This window comes from Umbelopsis ramanniana (genome assembly GCF_025399195.1).
Source record: "Umbelopsis ramanniana AG unplaced genomic scaffold K450scaffold_5, whole genome shotgun sequence".
NCBI lineage: Eukaryota > Fungi > Mucoromycota > Umbelopsidomycetes > Umbelopsidales > Umbelopsidaceae > Umbelopsis > Umbelopsis ramanniana.
Window position 1 is genome coordinate 189,668 of NW_026252091.1, and position 17,752 is coordinate 207,419.

At 44.1% G+C, this 17,752-nt stretch overlaps 5 protein-coding genes across 5 annotated transcripts; 1 reads left to right on the forward strand and 4 right to left on the reverse strand.

Annotated features, from left to right (window-relative positions):
- Positions 1–172: 172 nt before the first annotated feature.
- Positions 173–2,400, reverse strand: K450DRAFT_223040 (uncharacterized protein). The gene is made up of 7 exons (XM_051585995.1): positions 2,027–2,400; positions 1,862–1,962; positions 1,693–1,782; positions 1,564–1,630; positions 951–1,504; positions 721–889; positions 173–651 (listed from the first exon to the last, which is right to left on the reverse strand). Exons 1-7 carry the CDS (start codon positions 2,313–2,315, stop codon positions 308–310), a joined length of 1,614 nt encoding a protein of 537 aa, XP_051448323.1. The 5' UTR covers positions 2,316–2,400; the 3' UTR covers positions 173–307.
- Positions 2,401–7,995: 5,595 nt separating this feature from the next.
- On the reverse strand, positions 7,996–9,762 carry K450DRAFT_223057 (uncharacterized protein). Its single transcript, XM_051585996.1, has 5 exons — positions 9,707–9,762; positions 9,054–9,165; positions 8,406–8,861; positions 8,156–8,277; positions 7,996–8,069 (listed from the first exon to the last, which is right to left on the reverse strand). The coding sequence occupies exons 1-5, from the start codon at positions 9,715–9,717 to the stop codon at positions 8,021–8,023; spliced, it is 750 nt and encodes a 249-aa protein (XP_051448324.1). The 5' UTR covers positions 9,718–9,762; the 3' UTR covers positions 7,996–8,020.
- A 1,365-nt stretch (positions 9,763–11,127) lies between these two features.
- On the reverse strand, positions 11,128–12,640 carry K450DRAFT_297118 (uncharacterized protein; the record flags this gene model as incomplete). Its single annotated transcript, XM_051593658.1, has 5 exons — positions 11,128–11,314; positions 11,376–11,472; positions 11,497–11,702; positions 11,840–12,341; positions 12,517–12,640. The coding sequence occupies 5 exons, from the start codon at positions 12,638–12,640 to the stop codon at positions 11,128–11,130; spliced, it is 1,116 nt and encodes a 371-aa protein (XP_051448325.1).
- A 2,386-nt stretch (positions 12,641–15,026) lies between these two features.
- On the forward strand, positions 15,027–16,585 carry K450DRAFT_223082 (uncharacterized protein). The gene is made up of 3 exons (XM_051585997.1): positions 15,027–15,701; positions 15,791–16,203; positions 16,263–16,585. The coding sequence occupies exons 1-3, from the start codon at positions 15,186–15,188 to the stop codon at positions 16,369–16,371; spliced, it is 1,038 nt and encodes a 345-aa protein (XP_051448326.1). The 5' UTR covers positions 15,027–15,185; the 3' UTR covers positions 16,372–16,585.
- A 214-nt stretch (positions 16,586–16,799) lies between these two features.
- Positions 16,800–17,750, reverse strand: K450DRAFT_268420 (uncharacterized protein; the record flags this gene model as incomplete). Its single annotated transcript, XM_051592880.1, has 1 exon — positions 16,800–17,750. One exon carries the CDS (start codon positions 17,748–17,750, stop codon positions 16,800–16,802), a length of 951 nt encoding a protein of 316 aa, XP_051448327.1.
- Between the last annotated feature and the right edge of the window lie 2 nt (positions 17,751–17,752).

Here is a 17,752-nt window from a genome sequence, read left to right on the forward strand (position 1 = left end):
GAGTGTCTCTACAAGTTCTTTTTTACTGAATGTCTCTACAAGTTCTTTTTACTCAATGTCTCGATGATGTACCGAAAAAGTCTTGAAAAAGTTGTACAAAATTTGGATTCAAGTCATAGTGGTAATTTTATTTTGTCGTTTTTGAGTCCAAGTAATACTGGTAATTTATTTTGTCGTTTTTAAATAAGATGTGTCAGGTAAAATAAGATGCGTCAGGTAAATGAAAAAGGTGTACCAGGTTGATGCAGATACAGTATACAGTACTGAAATGCATCAAAGAATTTATCGCAGCTCAGGGCTTATCATTTCAGTGATGAAATTGGAAGTCAAGTCTCTTGTTTCCTTTGTCCGGTGTGGTCGCCAAGTAGTGCTCCTTTTCTTCTGCAGTATAGGATCCCCAAATCTTTGCCTTATACTTGTTACGCTGAATATAATACAACTTTACGCCAAGAAACAAAAAGATATCGAACACGCAAATGCCTATCAAAACCTTGTTGCCACGCTTGTAGAACGGTGCATCGTCCGCCCGGTAAATATTGGACGAAACGATACCACCAATTTGAACCATGATGTTATATACAGCAGCACTAACTGTCCTTGTCCTCACAGTATTGGAGTTGATCGAGTTCCACCCCACCAAGATTGGATGACCTGTACAAAGCAAACAATCGGTCTCAGTCATCATGACCGAAAAGAGGGGTCACTTTGCTTCACACTCACAGTAAGGGTAACCCACTAGCAGAATAAGCACAGCATATCGGATCCAAGGGTTCGTATCGTTCGAAATGGTTTCCAAAGCGATCAAAAGTGGAAGAGCCCAAATTACTCCTGCCATGGACGTAAGTGCCCTTTCCTTTACCCATTTGCTAAAGTATGCTAATAGCAAGTTCTGGTATGGATTATTTTTCACGTTAGGCAATGCAGAGACAAACTCCCGTCCTTCAACTTACATTTATCATAAACAACACACTTCCAGGAATGGTCAGCAGGTTTGAGTTGAACGTTCCAAACCCAAGGTTCTTCAAGGTCAGCGTCAAGTAACCAGCAGGTGGAGCCATAGGGATATACGCCACCAAGCCAAGGAGATAAAGTCCCCAATTGTCATAGTCACACAGTGATCGCCAAAGGTCTCGGGGGCCAACAGCAGTTCGGTTATTCATGTCTCCTTTGGAAGGATCGTCTCGAAGTACACGGTTAACCATTATAATCTCTTCTCGCTCATTGAACCATCCCTGGCCCCTTAGAAAACCTTTGGTTTGAGTTGGCGATGGTGGAAGATAAAAGAAAGAAACCACGCCGACAATCAGTGTCAACGACCCTTCGATCAAGAACAGGTACCTCCAACCTGACCATCCATTGACACCACGTAGATGCAATAGACCGTAGGCCAAGAATGACCCTATCACCGTGGTGCTTGTGAGAGATACCCAAAAGTAGCTGAGTCGAATAGGTAATTCATCTCCTTTATAAAAATAGGACAGATACAGTACAATGTCCGGGATGACTATATATTTCACATCAGTAACACAATCGTAACACCTGGCATATTGACGATCAACTTACATCCTCCTTCAAGTCCGCCCAGCAGTCCACGAGTAGCATAGAATGAAGATCTTGAATTGATACGGGACTACAGTGCAGGGGATGAGGCGGTATGGTATAAGGCAGACGAGAGTTTGAAAAATCGCTTACTTGGGACATGGCCACTATACTCCACAAAGTCATCTGGATAGGTATCCACCTGTCGGGTCCAAGTTTCTTGCTAACAAGTTGTGAAGGAAGCTATACATGCTTGATAAGTTAGTCACAACCCATGGCGAGTCAATCAAATATTTCAATTTCTGGTTCCATCTTTGCTTACCTCCATCAGCAGGAAGCATACCAAGAAGATGGTTTGACCCGTGTTGTAATCATTGGTAGTGAGACCAAGGTCGGTCAAAAAGTCATCCGTCAAAGCATTGGCTGGAGATACAGGTTAGCATGGCCATGATTCATTTTTTTTCTTTCAGTCAACTTTTACACATACATATATTGCCACGGTCCAACTGTAGAGCGACAAACATGATGCAACACCACACCATGATTCTCCAATCGATCTTTCTCACTAGTACTCTTTCTTCTTCTTCAGTCCACACGGCTTTGGGATCGAAGCGGTGATACCCTTCATACTCTTCAAGAGGTTTGTAGTATGCAGCTAGCTTATCATCGCTAAAGTCCGATTCGCTGAGGACAATGTCTTCAACGTTTAAAACCTTGGCGTCTTGGTCAACCTTTCGGTCAATGACCGTATCCAATGAAGCTGCTTCAGAGGGCATGAAAAGATACTTTGGGTTCTATAAAGGATATGGTTTGAAGCTCTTTGGCATTTAAATAAAGAATGTCGGTACACTTACAACAAAGCAGAGAAAAATCGCGCCTTTTTTGTGTTACAAATGTCGAGTTCTCGATAATCTAAAAAACACTCTTATAACGAACAAAACGGCTGTTCAGAAGGTGCTAATGACAACGCCTAACATGTCCAAGTGCATGTTGAAGAAAAAGGTATAATCACGCAATAACCTGAGAGAGTAAGCATTTTTGATCTTACACACATTGTGGAGGGTATGGCGAAATGTAAATTTGGCTTCCCGTATTTCCATCATCAGTCCGTTTTGTATGCTTATATCTCATGTGCCCGGTGGACATCTTTCAGTAATGCGATAGACTGCACCAGGCCACCCCATCACATTGGATACAGCGACAATTGTTAGATTGCTTTTGCGTTTTCATCATCCAAGCCTTTGAGATAGAGCTACTAGATAGCAACTTCTTAATTAGGAAACCACCACCGTATGTCGCTAACAAAATGCGAAGGAAAGGTCTTGCTGGTGAAAAAACGCATGCAACCACTATTGATAGCCTTGCGCGGACATGTCCTATTCAACTTGGCGGTGGATAGTTATGACAGCTGCTGCACCAACGCTGCCCATGCCTAAAGGTACTCTAAAGCCTTGCGGAAGAACGGTGAGAGTCGTGCCTAAAGGTAAGCTAAAGCCTTACGCGTGAAATGGTGAGAGTCGTGCCTAAAGGTAAGCTGAAGCCTTACGGGAGAATGGTGAAAGTCGTGCCTAAAGGTAAGCTGAAGCCTTAGGGGAGAATGGTGAAAGTCGTGCCTAAAGGTAAGCTGAAGCCTTACGGGAGAATGGTGAAAGTCGTGCCTAAAGGTAAGCTATGGTGAGAGGCGTACCTAAAAGTCAGCTATGGTGAAAGTCGTGCCTAAAAGCAAGCTAATGTGTAATCAAAAAAGGGAGATAAAAAGATATTATTTGACCAACCTTTTATGAATAATAATGTGTCTACAAGGAAACTATCAATACAGGGTCAATCCCAAAGTTGAAATGTCGAAATGTCGAAATGTCGAAATGTCGAAGAATGGCCAATGACTAAAGCAGCCCTTTGCGCACCGTACCTAGCACTTTTCATAAACCAATCAATTACCTCAATACGCTCTTCAAAGCAGTGTGATAGTCTCGAGAGATATAAAAAAATAAAAAAAGCAATATCGGACGCAAGGTTGATGCATGCGCCACGTTGTGTAGTTTAAAATTACGCACAGACACTACTGACACCGCACAAACACCATGGCTACCGTGGAAACACCACCACTTGCATCGAGAAATCACTGCGAAAAAACACCTTTATCATATATAATGTAGTACCCACCACCCCCTCCATCACACCCCAAAACCTTTTTATCACAAAATCATTGACGGAGCCGCAGAGCTCTTTTCCATCACACCACACCCTTCTCTTCAATAACCCATCTCACAATCCGTCCCCCTACAGAAAAAGACCTTTTTCAATAACCAGCGTACCGCCATCATCCAACAAAAGTAACGGGACACAAAAATGTCATTTACTTTTAATTGTCCTTTTATTGTTATTGCAATACATAAAAGGCGAGCCCCCGCCCAACCGCTTTCTCTTGACAACATCTTCTCTCTTGTACTAAAAACAATTACCATGGAAAAGAAACAAAGGTGCCCATTACATGCTGCTAACAAACATCCATTACCCTGTAGTGCCGCAAGCGATAGCTCTCGTAAAGCCAAATCCACGTCCTCTGGAAAGCGTAAATTCTCATCCGACACCGATCTTGGCGAACAAGACCATGGCCGCCCGTCAGACTTTGACACCGACCTTAGCGAGCAGGACCATTACCCGTCAGAATTCGACACTGACCTTGGCGAACAGGACGACTACCCGTCAGACTATGTCTCTTCTGATGACGAAGATGCCATGGTCGACATCATGCTGGATCGTATGACTCAAGGTGATGAGCAAGACGAGGAAGACGAGGACATGTTCGACGAGTTCGTCTTGGAGGATGAAGACCTTCTTTCAGAACACGACAGCGAACATGATGAGACAGGGGACGAACTGCTTGACTCTGACAACGAGGAAGAGCTGGACTTTGAAGTCGAAGAAGAGCTGCTGGACTTAAAAGATGAAGAAGAGCTGCTGGACCTAAAAGATGAAGAAGAGATGGCTTTTGAAGACGAACAAGAGATGGACTCTGATATTGGGGAAAGCGAAATGGTTCCTCAACCAGTGTACAAAGATAATACAAGAATAGGACTCCTTAAAACAAACGCTCTACCTGTCAACGTCCAAGACGGTAATGAAATTATTATTTCTTTCTGTAAAGCTGCTTTTATTAACCTTTTGCCACTAAATCAGATAATGACGACTATCTAGCCGATTTCAGCAAAGGATCTCTCGAAAACTTTTACGCCTTGGGCTACCTCGCTGGCGATGGATGCCATACTGTCAATGATGGAACTCTGGGTATTGTCTGTGAATCTCTCATGTACTTGGAGGTAGTGCAGGTGGTGAAAATGCTTGGTGTCTCCAACCCAAAGTTTGTGTAAGCGAAAAATTTACATTTGCGTATTCTCAACGAACTATATGGTGGCCTAATGTGATCTGCCTTAGCTTTCGTAACTCGTCACTTTCGAAGTCTGCTCTGTTGAAGAAGGGCAACGTCACAACAAGCGGTATGCGCTGGACATGTCCGAACAAGGATTTTGAAAAGAGTTACCGTCAGCTTGGTCTGCCCTCTTCCAAAGTCTTGAGGACCGATCCTGAAAAGATCAAGACCTTTTTCCCTGACTTTGACCGGATGGTGATGTTTCTGTTTGGACTCATCATGTCTGATGGCTGCGTTGTTAGTCAAATACGCTACACGGATGCCACAAGGCAGTTGAGGCACCTTTGCATTGTCTTGACGGACAAGATCCTTCTTGAAGTCTTGATGGAAAAAATCAACGTCTTCATCACATCGCAATACCCTGATATCCATTCCAAAGCTCATATACTTCTGATGGGAAAAGTGAAGGAACATCATTTCGATAGATGGGTATTGATTGTGCCAAAGGAAATCGCAGCTGTACTTATAGAAATATACGAGTCTCTGACAGAGGCAGTATGCGAGAAAGTACAATATGCAAAAAGGCTTCTGTTGGTCATGCCAAGCCAACAGCAGTCTTTGCGACTTCAAGGAATCTCCTGGTGTGCCACTGTCACTGCTCTCGAAGACCGCTATCAAGCAGAATTTGCAAAGGATAATGGATCCTTGCGATCAACTGTGCTGGCAATGGCTGGGTAAGTTAAGAAATAATGGCAATGAGAATATATATAAACATATAACGTTCATACTCGTTTACAGGGACTTGTACTCCAAACCGCTGGAAGTCTACAACAGCCTTCAAAAGTTAGCTGGATGGGATAGTCTCGACAGCCCACAAGACTTCAGACATCTTGACTTTGTTATGCGCGTGCGAGAAATGAAAAATGCACCACACAACGATCTTGAAATACAAATGCTCATTGCATATATCGAACTCTGCCAATACAGGTTGTTAGATTGTCCTCCGAAGGACGATAAAAACCTCGTAAGTTCTATTTCTGTTTGCAAATTTGCCCACATAATCTTGACTTATCAAATCGTAAATAGGTTTTGAAAGAAGAGTATCCGGTACTGGCGATTTTCTTTTATCGTGACATGTTGAAAACACTGCTAATCAGGACACCTTGGCAGAACAAAGTCATGCAAAAAAGAGAATATGATAGGATGTGGAGCAAGGTAATACTGTATAGACATGATGTGATGTTCGTCGCCTTCAACTGACACCACTTTTAGAATAACCCTGAGAAGATGAAAGCCAGGTGGCGAAGATACTACAAGGTATATTACGACGCCTCCCATGGAATTCAAGCTGTTGCCGTTCCCTTATAATAAAGTATGCATACAGAAAAACAAAGAAGAAGTCAAGCAGAGAAAGAGAGCTTGGAGAATAGTAAGTACATAGCCTTTTCTTTTGTGCACACGCTTGATTACCTTGCCCAGCCTAACAATTGTATACAGAAAAATATAGAAAAAGTCCGCGAGCAAGTGCGAAACTATTGCCAAGTAAGTCAACACCGTTTGCAATCTTGCTCTCGTTAAACAAACTGACACATGATGCCTAGAAACCCGAAAATGTTTTGAAACTCAAACAACGCTTCAAAGCATATCAACTGGTGAGTGGCTTCTGATTTATGCTGAAGGAAGCTCAACCTTTCCGTTCAACCTATCCGTTCAACCTTTCCGTTCGTTCGAGCTAACCGAATTCGCCAAATAGAAAAATCCAGAAAAGTTTCGAGAATATGCTCGCCAATATTATTGGGTAAAGTGGATTGATCTGCACAGCTTTATAACACTTGTTGTCGACACAGACTGAAACAAAATTATAGAGAAATCGAGAGGCAAGAAACGAGTACGGCCGTAAGCGATGGAGAAACAGAACCACAGAAGAGAAAGAAAGAGAGAAAATGGTGGCGAAGGCATGGAGAGACGTAGGTACCTCCTCTTGGGTATTGTTCCAAATGTTGCTCGCTACTGTTGATTAACCGGCACATAAAGAAAAACCCAGGCAAGGTTCGCGCGTCCACCGAGCGCTACCGAAAGGTAAAGCATTTGCTTATTGGGTCAGCCGTGTTCTACGTATTTTCACTCATACTTGCAAATAGGGCCACATGGAGGAACACAACGAACGGCACAAAGCTTGGGTTACAGTAAGTCGATATCATTTGCTCTATGTAGGCAAACATGCCCATACACTTCAACTGATGCTGGCATGAAGAAAAACCCTGAAAAGATGAAGGAGTCTCGAAAAAAGCACAATGAGGTAAAAGTCCATATTCATTGTGAATGTACACACTTAGCGTTCCGCTTTCATTGCCTAATTTCTTGATGGATCCTTGAAAAGAAAAACATCGAAAAAAACCGAGCAGTCAGCAGACAGTATCACACGGTAAGCTAGATGAACGCTATGGGTTGCTTGTTTGCACTATCTGACACCTGCTCATAGGACAATCGAGAAAAGATTCTGGAGCGCAAAAGAAGATACCGTGAACTTAATCGCGAAAAAGTAAATGAGCAAAATAGGCAATCTCTGGTATGTGCGCTTCCGTTCAAGTGAATGTTTAGAGTACCGCCGTAAGACACGTCGAGGCACTCTTGGCTATCGGCATATGCATATTCGCTTTAAAAGACCGTACTAAAGGGAGCCTTGTTGCTCTTTTAGATGCGTAGAAAGGCAGCGGCCGCGGCCAAGGCGGCCGAAGCTTCGACCTCCTCCGTCAAGACTGTCGTAAAATCGGAAGAATTGGATGAGCCACAAAGCGATGAACCCAAACCCGAAGAACAAGAAGTAGACGACTCAAAGCTAAAAAACAAGATGAAGCAGTATAAATAGCCGACTCTTACTTAATGTCACAATAGCATAGCACTCATATTATTCAGTACCATCAGTATCTTCAGCAGTAAAAATCTCTCTCTCCCAAAAAACCTTAAGTCATTGGCATTCACCTGACATTCTTAAAACTACATTACTTCACAACACGTACAATCAAATTGCAAATTTTATTGAAATGCCCGCAACGACATAGAGTACTATATAGCTATCAAGCAAAGTGCTAGCAACTGCACCTAAGCAACTTAGTTCATGGATTGGACAAGGTTGTTGATGAAGTGCTCACGATTGCCGCTGATCGGAGAAAGAAAAAAATAGAGTTATTTCCTAATTCGGATGTGCAGTCACAAAATTTATACAAATCTATTCTTTAAACTTACGTGTCGCCACCCTCAACGAAGTGAAGGAACTTGCGCTTATGGAATCCACCGTTGGGGTTGGAGAGCTTGAAGGGCCAAAGAAAATTATTGCACACTTTAAAGTTAGGACCGACACACGTGATCTTCGGAGTTTGAAATGATAAAGAGGTTAGTATTTCAAGTCAAGGAAGTAGGATGAGCAAGTCGGAGTTTGAAATGCTAAAGAGGGTAGCATTTCAAGTCAAGGAAGAGCAGGGGGGGGGATATTTACCTCGTGGATGAGATCCTCAACGCAGATGATACCGTACTTGCCAAGGACTTGCTCGATGACAGCGTTATCGTAGAGAGGGATGCGCTGCTTGTTGACCTTTCCGTATCCACGCTTGTAGATGAGTTCACGGATGGTCTTCAAGTTAGGGGTACCGTAAGCGACGTAGGGCTCGACCAATTGAAGCATCTGAGCGGTAGCGTGGGTGAGACGGAGGAAGACACCGTTGTTGATCTGGAGAAGACGGAGCAACTGGAGGACCTTGCGGGGCTTGGGAGCGATGTGGTTGATACCCTTGATACGGACAACGAAGACGAGCTTGGGCTGGGCGGGAACGTAGAAGTTACCGTTGGACTTGGCCTGACGACGGAGACGGACCTCATCGGCTTCCTTGGCACGGTACTCACGGACGTACTGGTCAGCACGCTTGAAGATGACGTTGCGCTTAGCACGTTGAGCCTGGTGGTGGGATGAGTTAGTTATATGTGTAGAGGCATGCAGTAGCGATGAGGAATGAAACAGTTGCGCGTCAGCCCCGAAAGATGGTATTGAAGACCACATTGCAATTAAGCTAGTCGTTCGTTTGGTTGTTCCGTATCATCACACTTGCAACAAGTTTCATTCCGCATGGCACGGGAGAGAGATAATTACCTTCTTGAGCTCGACCTTCTTGGCAGCGGCTTCAGCAGCGGACTTTTCGTTGGACTTTCTCTTCTTGAGAAGAGTTTCGGGAACGAGAACTTGCTCAGCGGTGGGGACGGTACTGTTGTTGGCAACGAGAACATACGAGATGAAATCAATACTTGTCAGTGTCCATGAAAACTTTGTCAATAACATCGGATGCTGTGAAAAGCGCGAGGGCGATTCTTAGCGAAAAGAAGAGTGTAATCCGATGAATGTATTTAGTTGAAGCAATGTGTTGTTTCTGCTGTTTGGGTTTGAAAGATCTTGCACGAGCGAGGGATACAGAAAATTTTTTTTGTATATCGCAAGAGTCAGAAATCATCAGGTCCAAAGGCAGTACATCGCATCAACAGAATCCCCAGTACTTGATTCTTGGACAGAACGAGACTGGGATGACAGTAGGCCAGATTGCTCTGGCACTACCACATGCTGTATTTCAGGATAACAGAAAGGACTTCCGTAGATCCCATTTCCTGGAGATTGGCAAGGCAGATCTCCAGACAAAAGTATTGACACACCAAGAGTCTCCCCAATACGAATCGAATGAATCGAATGCTTGGATCGCGAGAGACCTAGAACGGGTAGAAGATAGAGTGAGATAAACAAAAGCGATACATTACGTGCCAGCCATTGAAATGAGTTGCGGGAGAGAGAAAGTTTTAATGGTGCGAAGAGTGGAAAATTTTTTATGTCTAGGCGGGGAAAGAAAAACAGCCAAGCCACCGAAATGAAAATTTTCAGTGTGACTTTGAGTGTGGTTTCCACCTCAGCTTTGGCAGAGGCGAAGGCTATAGTCGAATGCCGTGGTGCAACTATGTTATCTTTTGTATAGAAAAAAATTAATGAGGGGTAATGGAGAAGCTTCGTAGATACAGTGTTCCCAGAAACGTTTTAGCGCTTATTGTAACAACCTTGTGTAAATGTCTGTAGGAAGTAAACTGACACAGCTTGTAGAGTTAATTCTTACCGAGGACCAACGGTATGGCATGGCGCTTATCACTGCATGGTTTGAAGCCATGCTTGAGTGAATAAAATGATATATCGGCTTGTGGCAGCCAAATTGAATAGGACACGTTTGTCCATCGGGACTAAAATTTTTTTTTTTGCTACGGTTCGAAAATGATGTTTTATTTAGACTTGGTATTAATTCTCTGGAGCATTGATGTCAAGGAGAAAAGTTGCTTTTTATTACTAAAGTACGGAAAGCTATATAGATTTATATGCACGTGATGTGAATACATAACATTGAGTAATGGAAAGGCAGGGCAGTATTTGCGGCCTTACTGCCTTGAGCCATGCAACATATGCGGCATGTTTCTGTTGGTAGATTTTTTTTTTTGTATGGAATTTATTGAGCGCCGGTACTTTTAAATAAATTTCTGGCGCTTATGTTTCTGTTGGTAGAGACAAGCGGCACAATGAAAGTGGCTGTTGGCAGCAACCTTTTGCGTACTGCACTTTCTCGCATACTGTCTCTGTCAGGGACTCGTAGATTCCTATGAGAACAGCTGCGATTTCCTTCGGCACAATCGATACCCATATATCCTTGTGATGCAGCTCGCCTTTCCCTTCCTGCAGCTCAAGTTGGAGGTATGCATTGCTCGGCGAAGGAGCCCTGGAGACTTTTTGAAAAAAGTGGGGCCAAGAGAGGATGTGGGTTTGAAGAGGCGCAAACGGCCAGCTTTATATATGTCTTCAGCTTTACATTTGTTTACAATGGCTGTTGGGGCGTTTGCAATATCTGAAAGGAACCTGCGCCGCCTGGTGGGGCCTGTGGGACATGTTGTCAAGGCAAGCTACCAATGTTGTTGGGTGACAGTGAAAAAAAGAGTTCACCTCCAATAACGCTTGATTATTTACGACTCTTTTTTGGGTAGCGGTATGTACAGACATTAGCTACAAAGTATTGAAGTTTCATTGGTTAAACAGTTACAATACCTCATAGAGAAAGGTTTGTCTTCGACATGGGCAGACTTGGCTCGTCTTGTACTCATCCACATGCAGAACAGTTGCGAATTTCGCAATGCAGTTCCACAAAGCTTCATTTGGCATTGGTGGCTGTCCCTTTCTTACCATTTCCCCAAGCCACTACTGTCACTTCTGCAGGAGACACTGGAAGTTGCCGTGGTGGATCACTGACCTTTTTCATACGAGGCATGTGGGTTTCCGGTGTCAATAGTGTGTTCTTGAAGGTAGCCATTGCTGACTGAAGTGACATTTCCCTTGTTCTGTGCCATCGTCTATAGAACTGGCCCAGCTATGTAAATTATCGTAAGGTATTGCTCCCACCCCTCAACGCTGTCCCGCACAATTTCCGGTAGCTCAAATATGTGTGGTGGTTGGCCGATAGCATCATCCGAGTTACTAGCACTGTTATTGCGACCGTCTATGGCATGGCCATCCGACTTACCAGCACTGTTATTGCGACCGTCTATGACATGGCCATCATCAAACAAGGAATTTTCTACGTTGTCTCGCTCAGCATAGTAAATATGCTCTAGGCGATCCATTGCTATGGATAGCCGCTTGCTCCGACATGATATGACCCACATCGCCTTGATATTCGATGGCTGCTCATGATCTTCATCCTCATCATCACTTTCTTCAGCCGTTCCGCTTTCACCAGTTGTTACATTGGCCCCAAACCCGTCTGTAGTCATTGCTAATGTGTGAAAATCCTCATGGATGCCAAGAGTTGACAACTAAAAGATTTGCCCCCACAGGCAACTGGTCGTCATCCCAGACAAGCTGACCTCGTCTTGGGCGACCTCTTGGTACGACAATTGATGGACGTCCAACTTGTATAGTGCTTCTTCATTGCACGGTTGAATATACGATTGTCGTAAATAGAAAAGGATCTCCTGGTCAGCTTGGTTGTCATCTTGTATTCCGGAAAGAGGACAAAGCGCGTAGAGTTGCGGAGAGCATTTTGACATTTCAAAAATGACAAATAACACAGCTTGGACAAAAGGAGAATGCTAGCCTTCCCATATTCCGTTTTCCAAGGAACTTTATGCGGCGGTCTTGTGTGAGAGGAACAAGGAGTAATGCACCTATAGCTCGGCGATGTTGTAATAGAGTCTGTCAACAGGAATATATTTCGTTTATCCAAAGCTGACCATCCTGTCGTTGCGTTACCAAGAGGTTCACTTTCATTGTCGCTATCAGTACAGTTGTCATCACTGTTAAAATCAAAATCTTCATCATCGCTATTTTCGTCTTCGTTTCCATCATCTGGTGCTTCATCAGCTTGGACTACTTCTTCATGGAGTAGACATGATATTGCTCCAGGTCTGAATCGGGAGGTATCTGCTCATGATTGACGTCCGCATAACGCTTGTCTGACGAACAGGCGGCAGAAATGACGAGCATATGAATGCGATTAAAAAGGGTAAAAGTCATTTGGTTTATTCGTTTATGCTTGACACACCTTGATCCAAATCCTCGGGGATGTACTCTTCAACGAACGCCTGACGAACGCCTGATACCTGAAGAAAATTTGCTTGTAGTTGAACGTTGAAATTAGCCACCATCGTACGAGCGTTATATCTCATGATTTGGAGAGTACAAAAGGTAGGGCGTTGAATTCCGTTTGGGTTATGTGATGCTGACTGAAGTTATCATCGTAAAGAGCTCAAAGTGTCCGTTGGCTGGACTCTTGTTCTGTCTGGAATGTCCAGAAACAATTTTTGTGCATACGTGAAAAGCGGTTGCCATTGAGCGGTGCTTGCAGGTAAATGATAATCTAGTGAAGCACATTTTATATTGAGAAACTGGAGCAGACAACATACAGTTCCAATCATGGCCATTGAGAAGAGAAAAGTTTTCAGTATTACCAGCATGCGCCAAATAGTAATTGATTAACAGGGAAGCCTGTCTACGCAAGAAAGATGCTGTAACGGCCAGCTCTTGGCAACAAATGAGCGTATTCATGGCGTAAGATAGACTTTAGCCCTGTTCTTACTGTTTTTGTACCAGTCAGTGTACTGTACTGTAAGGTTTCTAGAGAGCAAGGTCAAATAGACAAAAGTATAGTGGAAATGTAAAAGAACAATGCATTCAGTCCCCGATAGATGATTAAATATTTTTATATGTGGTACATCACATTGTGAAATTTTTCACCTCCTTCAGCATTGCATCGTTCATTCGGAACCCAGTAAGCTCAGGGCCAAACTCTGCTTGCGTTGGGTAGATGCTACTCTGTTTGTGCTAGGTGCGAGTCAATTTGACCACATATTTGTATGGTTATTTGATCATCCAATGGCTCCTTCCCTGGCGCCATTTACCTTCAAGGGAGCGAGTTAAGTCGACCCTATTTTCAGTTACGGTCGACAGGGTTCATTTCATGATATTATGTTATTTGTTGGCTGGCCTTATGCAGGCCATGTTTGAAGAATTGCTTTGCGGAACGCTTTATTTGCCTATCTTCATGGTAGAAAGTTCACGATAGTATAAGTCAGTGATCACATGCAGATGCAATTACCCAAAAGTTACTACGCGAGATTGTCCACGTACTGAATATATCCTCCCCAAATGAATTCTACTAAATCTTTACCAATCCAAGGAATTATGGCCTTATTGTCAAGTCAATCGTATATCACCCCCCATTTGTACCGCGGGCTAAGCCTGCCCCAACACCATGGCGCCTAGGACCCGATTTTAAAAAAAAGTAAGGTGCTCTCGCATTTCCATGTGCTCCTGAAAGAGTTTCGCTTAAATTTATATGGAGTTTTGAAAGAGGATCGCTTAAATTTATAGGTGGAGTTTTGAAGAAGGGATCGCTTAAATTTATATGTGGAGTTTCGAAACAGTAGAACTACAAATCTATCCGTGCGATTTAGTAAAGACCATTGTAAGGAATCAAAGGCCCAGGGAGAGACAAGCGGCAGAATGTAGAAAAAAGGACTACATATGGGCTCGCTTGACATTGCTGAAGACGCTGCGCGTTGCTTCCTGGTGACCTTTGACGCGTACCCACAATCTCTTGGCAGCACGTGTAGAACTCGTCCACACCTAGTCCCTTGGAAACTGCCTTCTCATTGGAAAAAGAGATTCTGTCCGATACACATGCCGTGTCTTGCGACGCTCGCGGTCGAATCTTGCCTTCAGAGTGAGTTAGTAAAGCGCCTTCCTGCTGATGGTGAGATTCACAACTCCTGGGCTGGTTTTGTAGCAACCGGGAGACTTTTTCCAATGCCGATGACTTTTGTTAGCTTTTGGGTCTTGGCCCGAACAGACTCTGTTGAATGTTGCCTCGTTGTTCATGCTACAAAGATAGGTTGCGTTGCGTTGCTTAGCTTAGTCGGAGAGTTGGTTCTATCCCTGTAGTGAGCACCAACTTTACAGTGTATGGGTCACTTCAATCTTTGGCTGTAGCTGCTTCTGGTACTCTTTGTTGTCCTTTGAGGCATCCAAGGACCTGCAGAATATCGCGTTGGTTCCTGTCAAGACGTAACGCTTGACCTTGGAAGAAGTCGGTGCCAGTAGGATATCCATCGTTCCCTCGGTGGAGGTGCTGCGTGGTAGTCCTACACTTGCTCGATAACGATGTATAAAGTCCACAGCAACCTTGATATCACTTTTTTTGCTTTTGGCAAAAGTGTTTGATGGTCGACACTTGCTGTAGGTCGGTAGAGTGTTCGGGGGGGGGGGCGAAAAAGTCCAAGTGATATCCATGCATATCATTTTGGCAGAGGCGCCAGCTTGAATCTCTTTGCAGGTGGAGTCCGGCTTCGGAAGACGAATATTGGTTATTTTTCCAACTGCGAATTCAGAAACTGAGATATCTCATCCATCCCAGTCTTCTTCACCTTTGGTTTGATTACCTCCCACTGCTAAAAAATTTTCATGATAATCCCCGTGATAAGCTGAAATGCTACGAGTCTGCTGTTCCACAGGAGCTGTAATATTGTCCTGGGTATATTTCGACGTGCAATATTGTCCTGGGTACATTTTGACGTGTTTGTTTCAGGCATGTTGTTCCAGCAGTGGAGACGACACATTGCTATTGTAGCCACTGCGGGGGATAACGCAAAAGCAAGACACAGGTAGATTAGCAGCTCCCGCCCAGGCTACTGAAAGAATTGTCAGTCACGCAACATGCATTTGGCCTGGCTTGGCCCGAAGGGACGGACTAAACCTTTCTTACCTTTACTCTTCCTTACCCTTACTCTTCCTTACCGTTACTCTTCCTTACCGTTACTCTTCCTTTCAACGGTTGCAATGAAAGTCGCAGTTGCTCAAGTCGGTACACCAGCTTCTTGGAAGCCAGAAGACGCCATAACGAAGCTACGCGAGTATGCCAAAGATGCTGCAGAACAAGGAGTAGAGCATATCGTCTTTCCTGAAGCATATATAGGAGGCTATCCCAAAGGATCCACCTTCGGCGCTTATGTAGGTAACCGTACTCCTGAAGGCCGCAAGGAGTTTACCAGATACTTTAATGGTGCTATCACAGTGCCAGGACGTTATGTCGATCAATTGGCCGAGATATCCAGCAAGCATGGTATGTTCATGGTCGTTGGTGTTATCGAACGTGAAGAACACGGTGGTACGCTATACTGTACTGCGGTGTTCATTCATCCCGACCGGGGGTACGTGGGAAAACATAGAAAGGTACGTTGGCCGTTTAGAGTTTTGTTTGTCCATCCCGTTTCCTGAACACCAAGCTATTTCAACGACAGCTAATGCCAACCGGCCTTGAGCGATTGATTTGGGGATGCGGTGACGGCTCCACTCTTCCCGTCATTGAAACACAAACTGGAGTCCGTACGTCTGCGACCATCTGTTGGGAAAATTACATGCCTTTGCTGCGAGCGCATTACTACTCGAAAGGCGTCCAACTTTATTGTGCGCCAACCGTGGATGATCGCGGTGTCTGGGCGTCGACTATGACGCATATAGCTCTAGAAGGCAGGTGCTTTGTATTATCAGCATGCCAATTTACTCAGCAATCGCATTATCCCGAGGACCATCCGTTTATTGAAAAAGACCCTCAAGCTATTGTCATTGCCGGAGGAAGTATGATTATTGGACCCATGGGCAACGTTTTGGCTGGCCCATTGCGTGAAACGGAAGGCTTGTTGGTGGCGGATATTGATCTGGATGATATTTCGGGGTAAGTGATAACGTAAAATGGTTATGCTTCATATGGCTTTTCTAACCATGTGTGTGCAGTGGAAAGTTTGATATGGACGTCAGTGGTCATTACTCTAGATCCGATGTCTTTGGCCTGATGGTGGATGAACGTGAGCAGACATTTCGCGCGGCCGGCCATGGTGTATGAAAACACAGTGTTCTTCCATTGGATCAATAAAGCCGATGAAGTGTCTCTTTGTCATTGCACTTTGTCATTGTAAATTGCATATATCCAAGATCAAAAGAAAAGGGATAGTTTTCATCGCAGAGATGACGCTACCACCATTGAAAAACATATTTATGCTCACTTCCGCAATCACTCTAGATATGCCACACACTAGATACCAATGGATGACGCTACCACCATTGAAAAACATATTTATGCTCACTTCCGCAATCACTCTAGATATGTCACACACTAGATACCAATGGATGACGCTACCACCATTGAAAAACATATTAATGCTCACTTCCGCAATCACTCTAGATATAACACACACTAGATAGCAATGGATACAGTAGTATATTTACGGTTATATAATTAAAAAGGTCACAGCCGGGTCCTTGGGATGCCACCTACGACATCAGGGCATCTGCTAGAGCTAAATAACAAAAGTAATATTGAGAAGGTGCTTGCACCATGGTCACTCGTTGACGTCTAAACGAATCTGCAAGTTCAAAAATGTAATCCTGTCCATCATCTGCGAGCACGCCTTGTTCCATCATGTTGGTTAAAGCAAGAGCTGAATCGATAACGCAAAAGGTTCCTGTCCTTCCACATCCGGCACTACAGTGAACTGTCACCGGCCCGCTTTGGGCATTCTGCGCTTGCAGATGGTTGGATAATTGAATCAGTTGCAGAATACTAGAGGTGGAGTCTAGGGCACTATGATCCTGCCATCCCAAGAACTGTAATTGTGTGACGGACAACGTTGACGTTGAAGTATCGTCTTCGAATAGCTGAACCTGAATCCGACGAATGTGACACTCTGCATCATTGTGATATTCTTCTTGCTGCACACATTCCACCACCAGCTTCTTGGATCGGCCAAGTTTGAACACTTGTATTCTATCTTCCTCCCACGTTGGCCAATATCGCGCACATTTATGGCGACCGCCTTCAATTTCTGGAGTCAAACATACAATGACTGTACTGTGTTGCTCTAAAATCATGACCCAAAAATCAGAGATGCTTTCTTCCACCGGGCCCTGAGCAGCAATATAGGATCGAGGAATATTATAGGGGGGTGTGATGTGGCTTGCATTGATATAATCATTTGCTATACTATCAAGCACAACGCGAGTATGATTGAAGGGTATGATATCTGAATAACGGTTTTTGTCCTGTAGGCTTGGTGAGAGCGCGGTGGAAAGAGAGAATGTGGATGTTGGGTCACGGGCATCTTTCAGGCGCTTTGACTGCAAAACCTGCAGATCACGAAAACATCCCTGGGCGTATGTAATACGTTCGGTTGGAGGCAAAGAAAGGAATCGCTTTAAAAATTGGGGAAAAAAGATGTTGCTCATGA

Bases quoted from the DNA above. Each gene is read 5' to 3' on its own strand.
- K450DRAFT_223040 (XM_051585995.1), bottom strand. From the start codon at position 2,315: ATGCCCTCTGAAGCAGCTTCATTGGATACGGTCATTGACCGAAAGGTT. The intron at 1,631-1,692 runs GTAAGCGATTTT...CCTGCACTGTAG, and splicing joins GTATAGTGGCCATGTCCCAA to TCCCGTATCAATTCAAGATC. The intron at 652-720 runs GTGAGTGTGAAG...TGCTTTGTACAG, and splicing joins GCTAGTGGGTTACCCTTACT to GTCATCCAATCTTGGTGGGG.
- K450DRAFT_223082 (XM_051585997.1), top strand. From the start codon at position 15,186: ATGCATTTGGCCTGGCTTGGCCCGAAGGGACGGACTAAACCTTTCTTA. The intron at 15,702-15,790 runs GTACGTTGGCCG...ACCGGCCTTGAG, and splicing joins ACGTGGGAAAACATAGAAAG to CGATTGATTTGGGGATGCGG. The intron at 16,204-16,262 runs GTAAGTGATAAC...ATGTGTGTGCAG, and splicing joins GATCTGGATGATATTTCGGG to TGGAAAGTTTGATATGGACG.
- K450DRAFT_223057 (XM_051585996.1), bottom strand. The intron at 8,862-9,053 runs GTAATTATCTCT...TCCCACCACCAG, and splicing joins AGAAGGTCGAGCTCAAGAAG to GCTCAACGTGCTAAGCGCAA. The intron at 8,278-8,405 runs GTAAATATCCCC...CAAACTCCGAAG, and splicing joins TTGAGGATCTCATCCACGAG to ATCACGTGTGTCGGTCCTAA.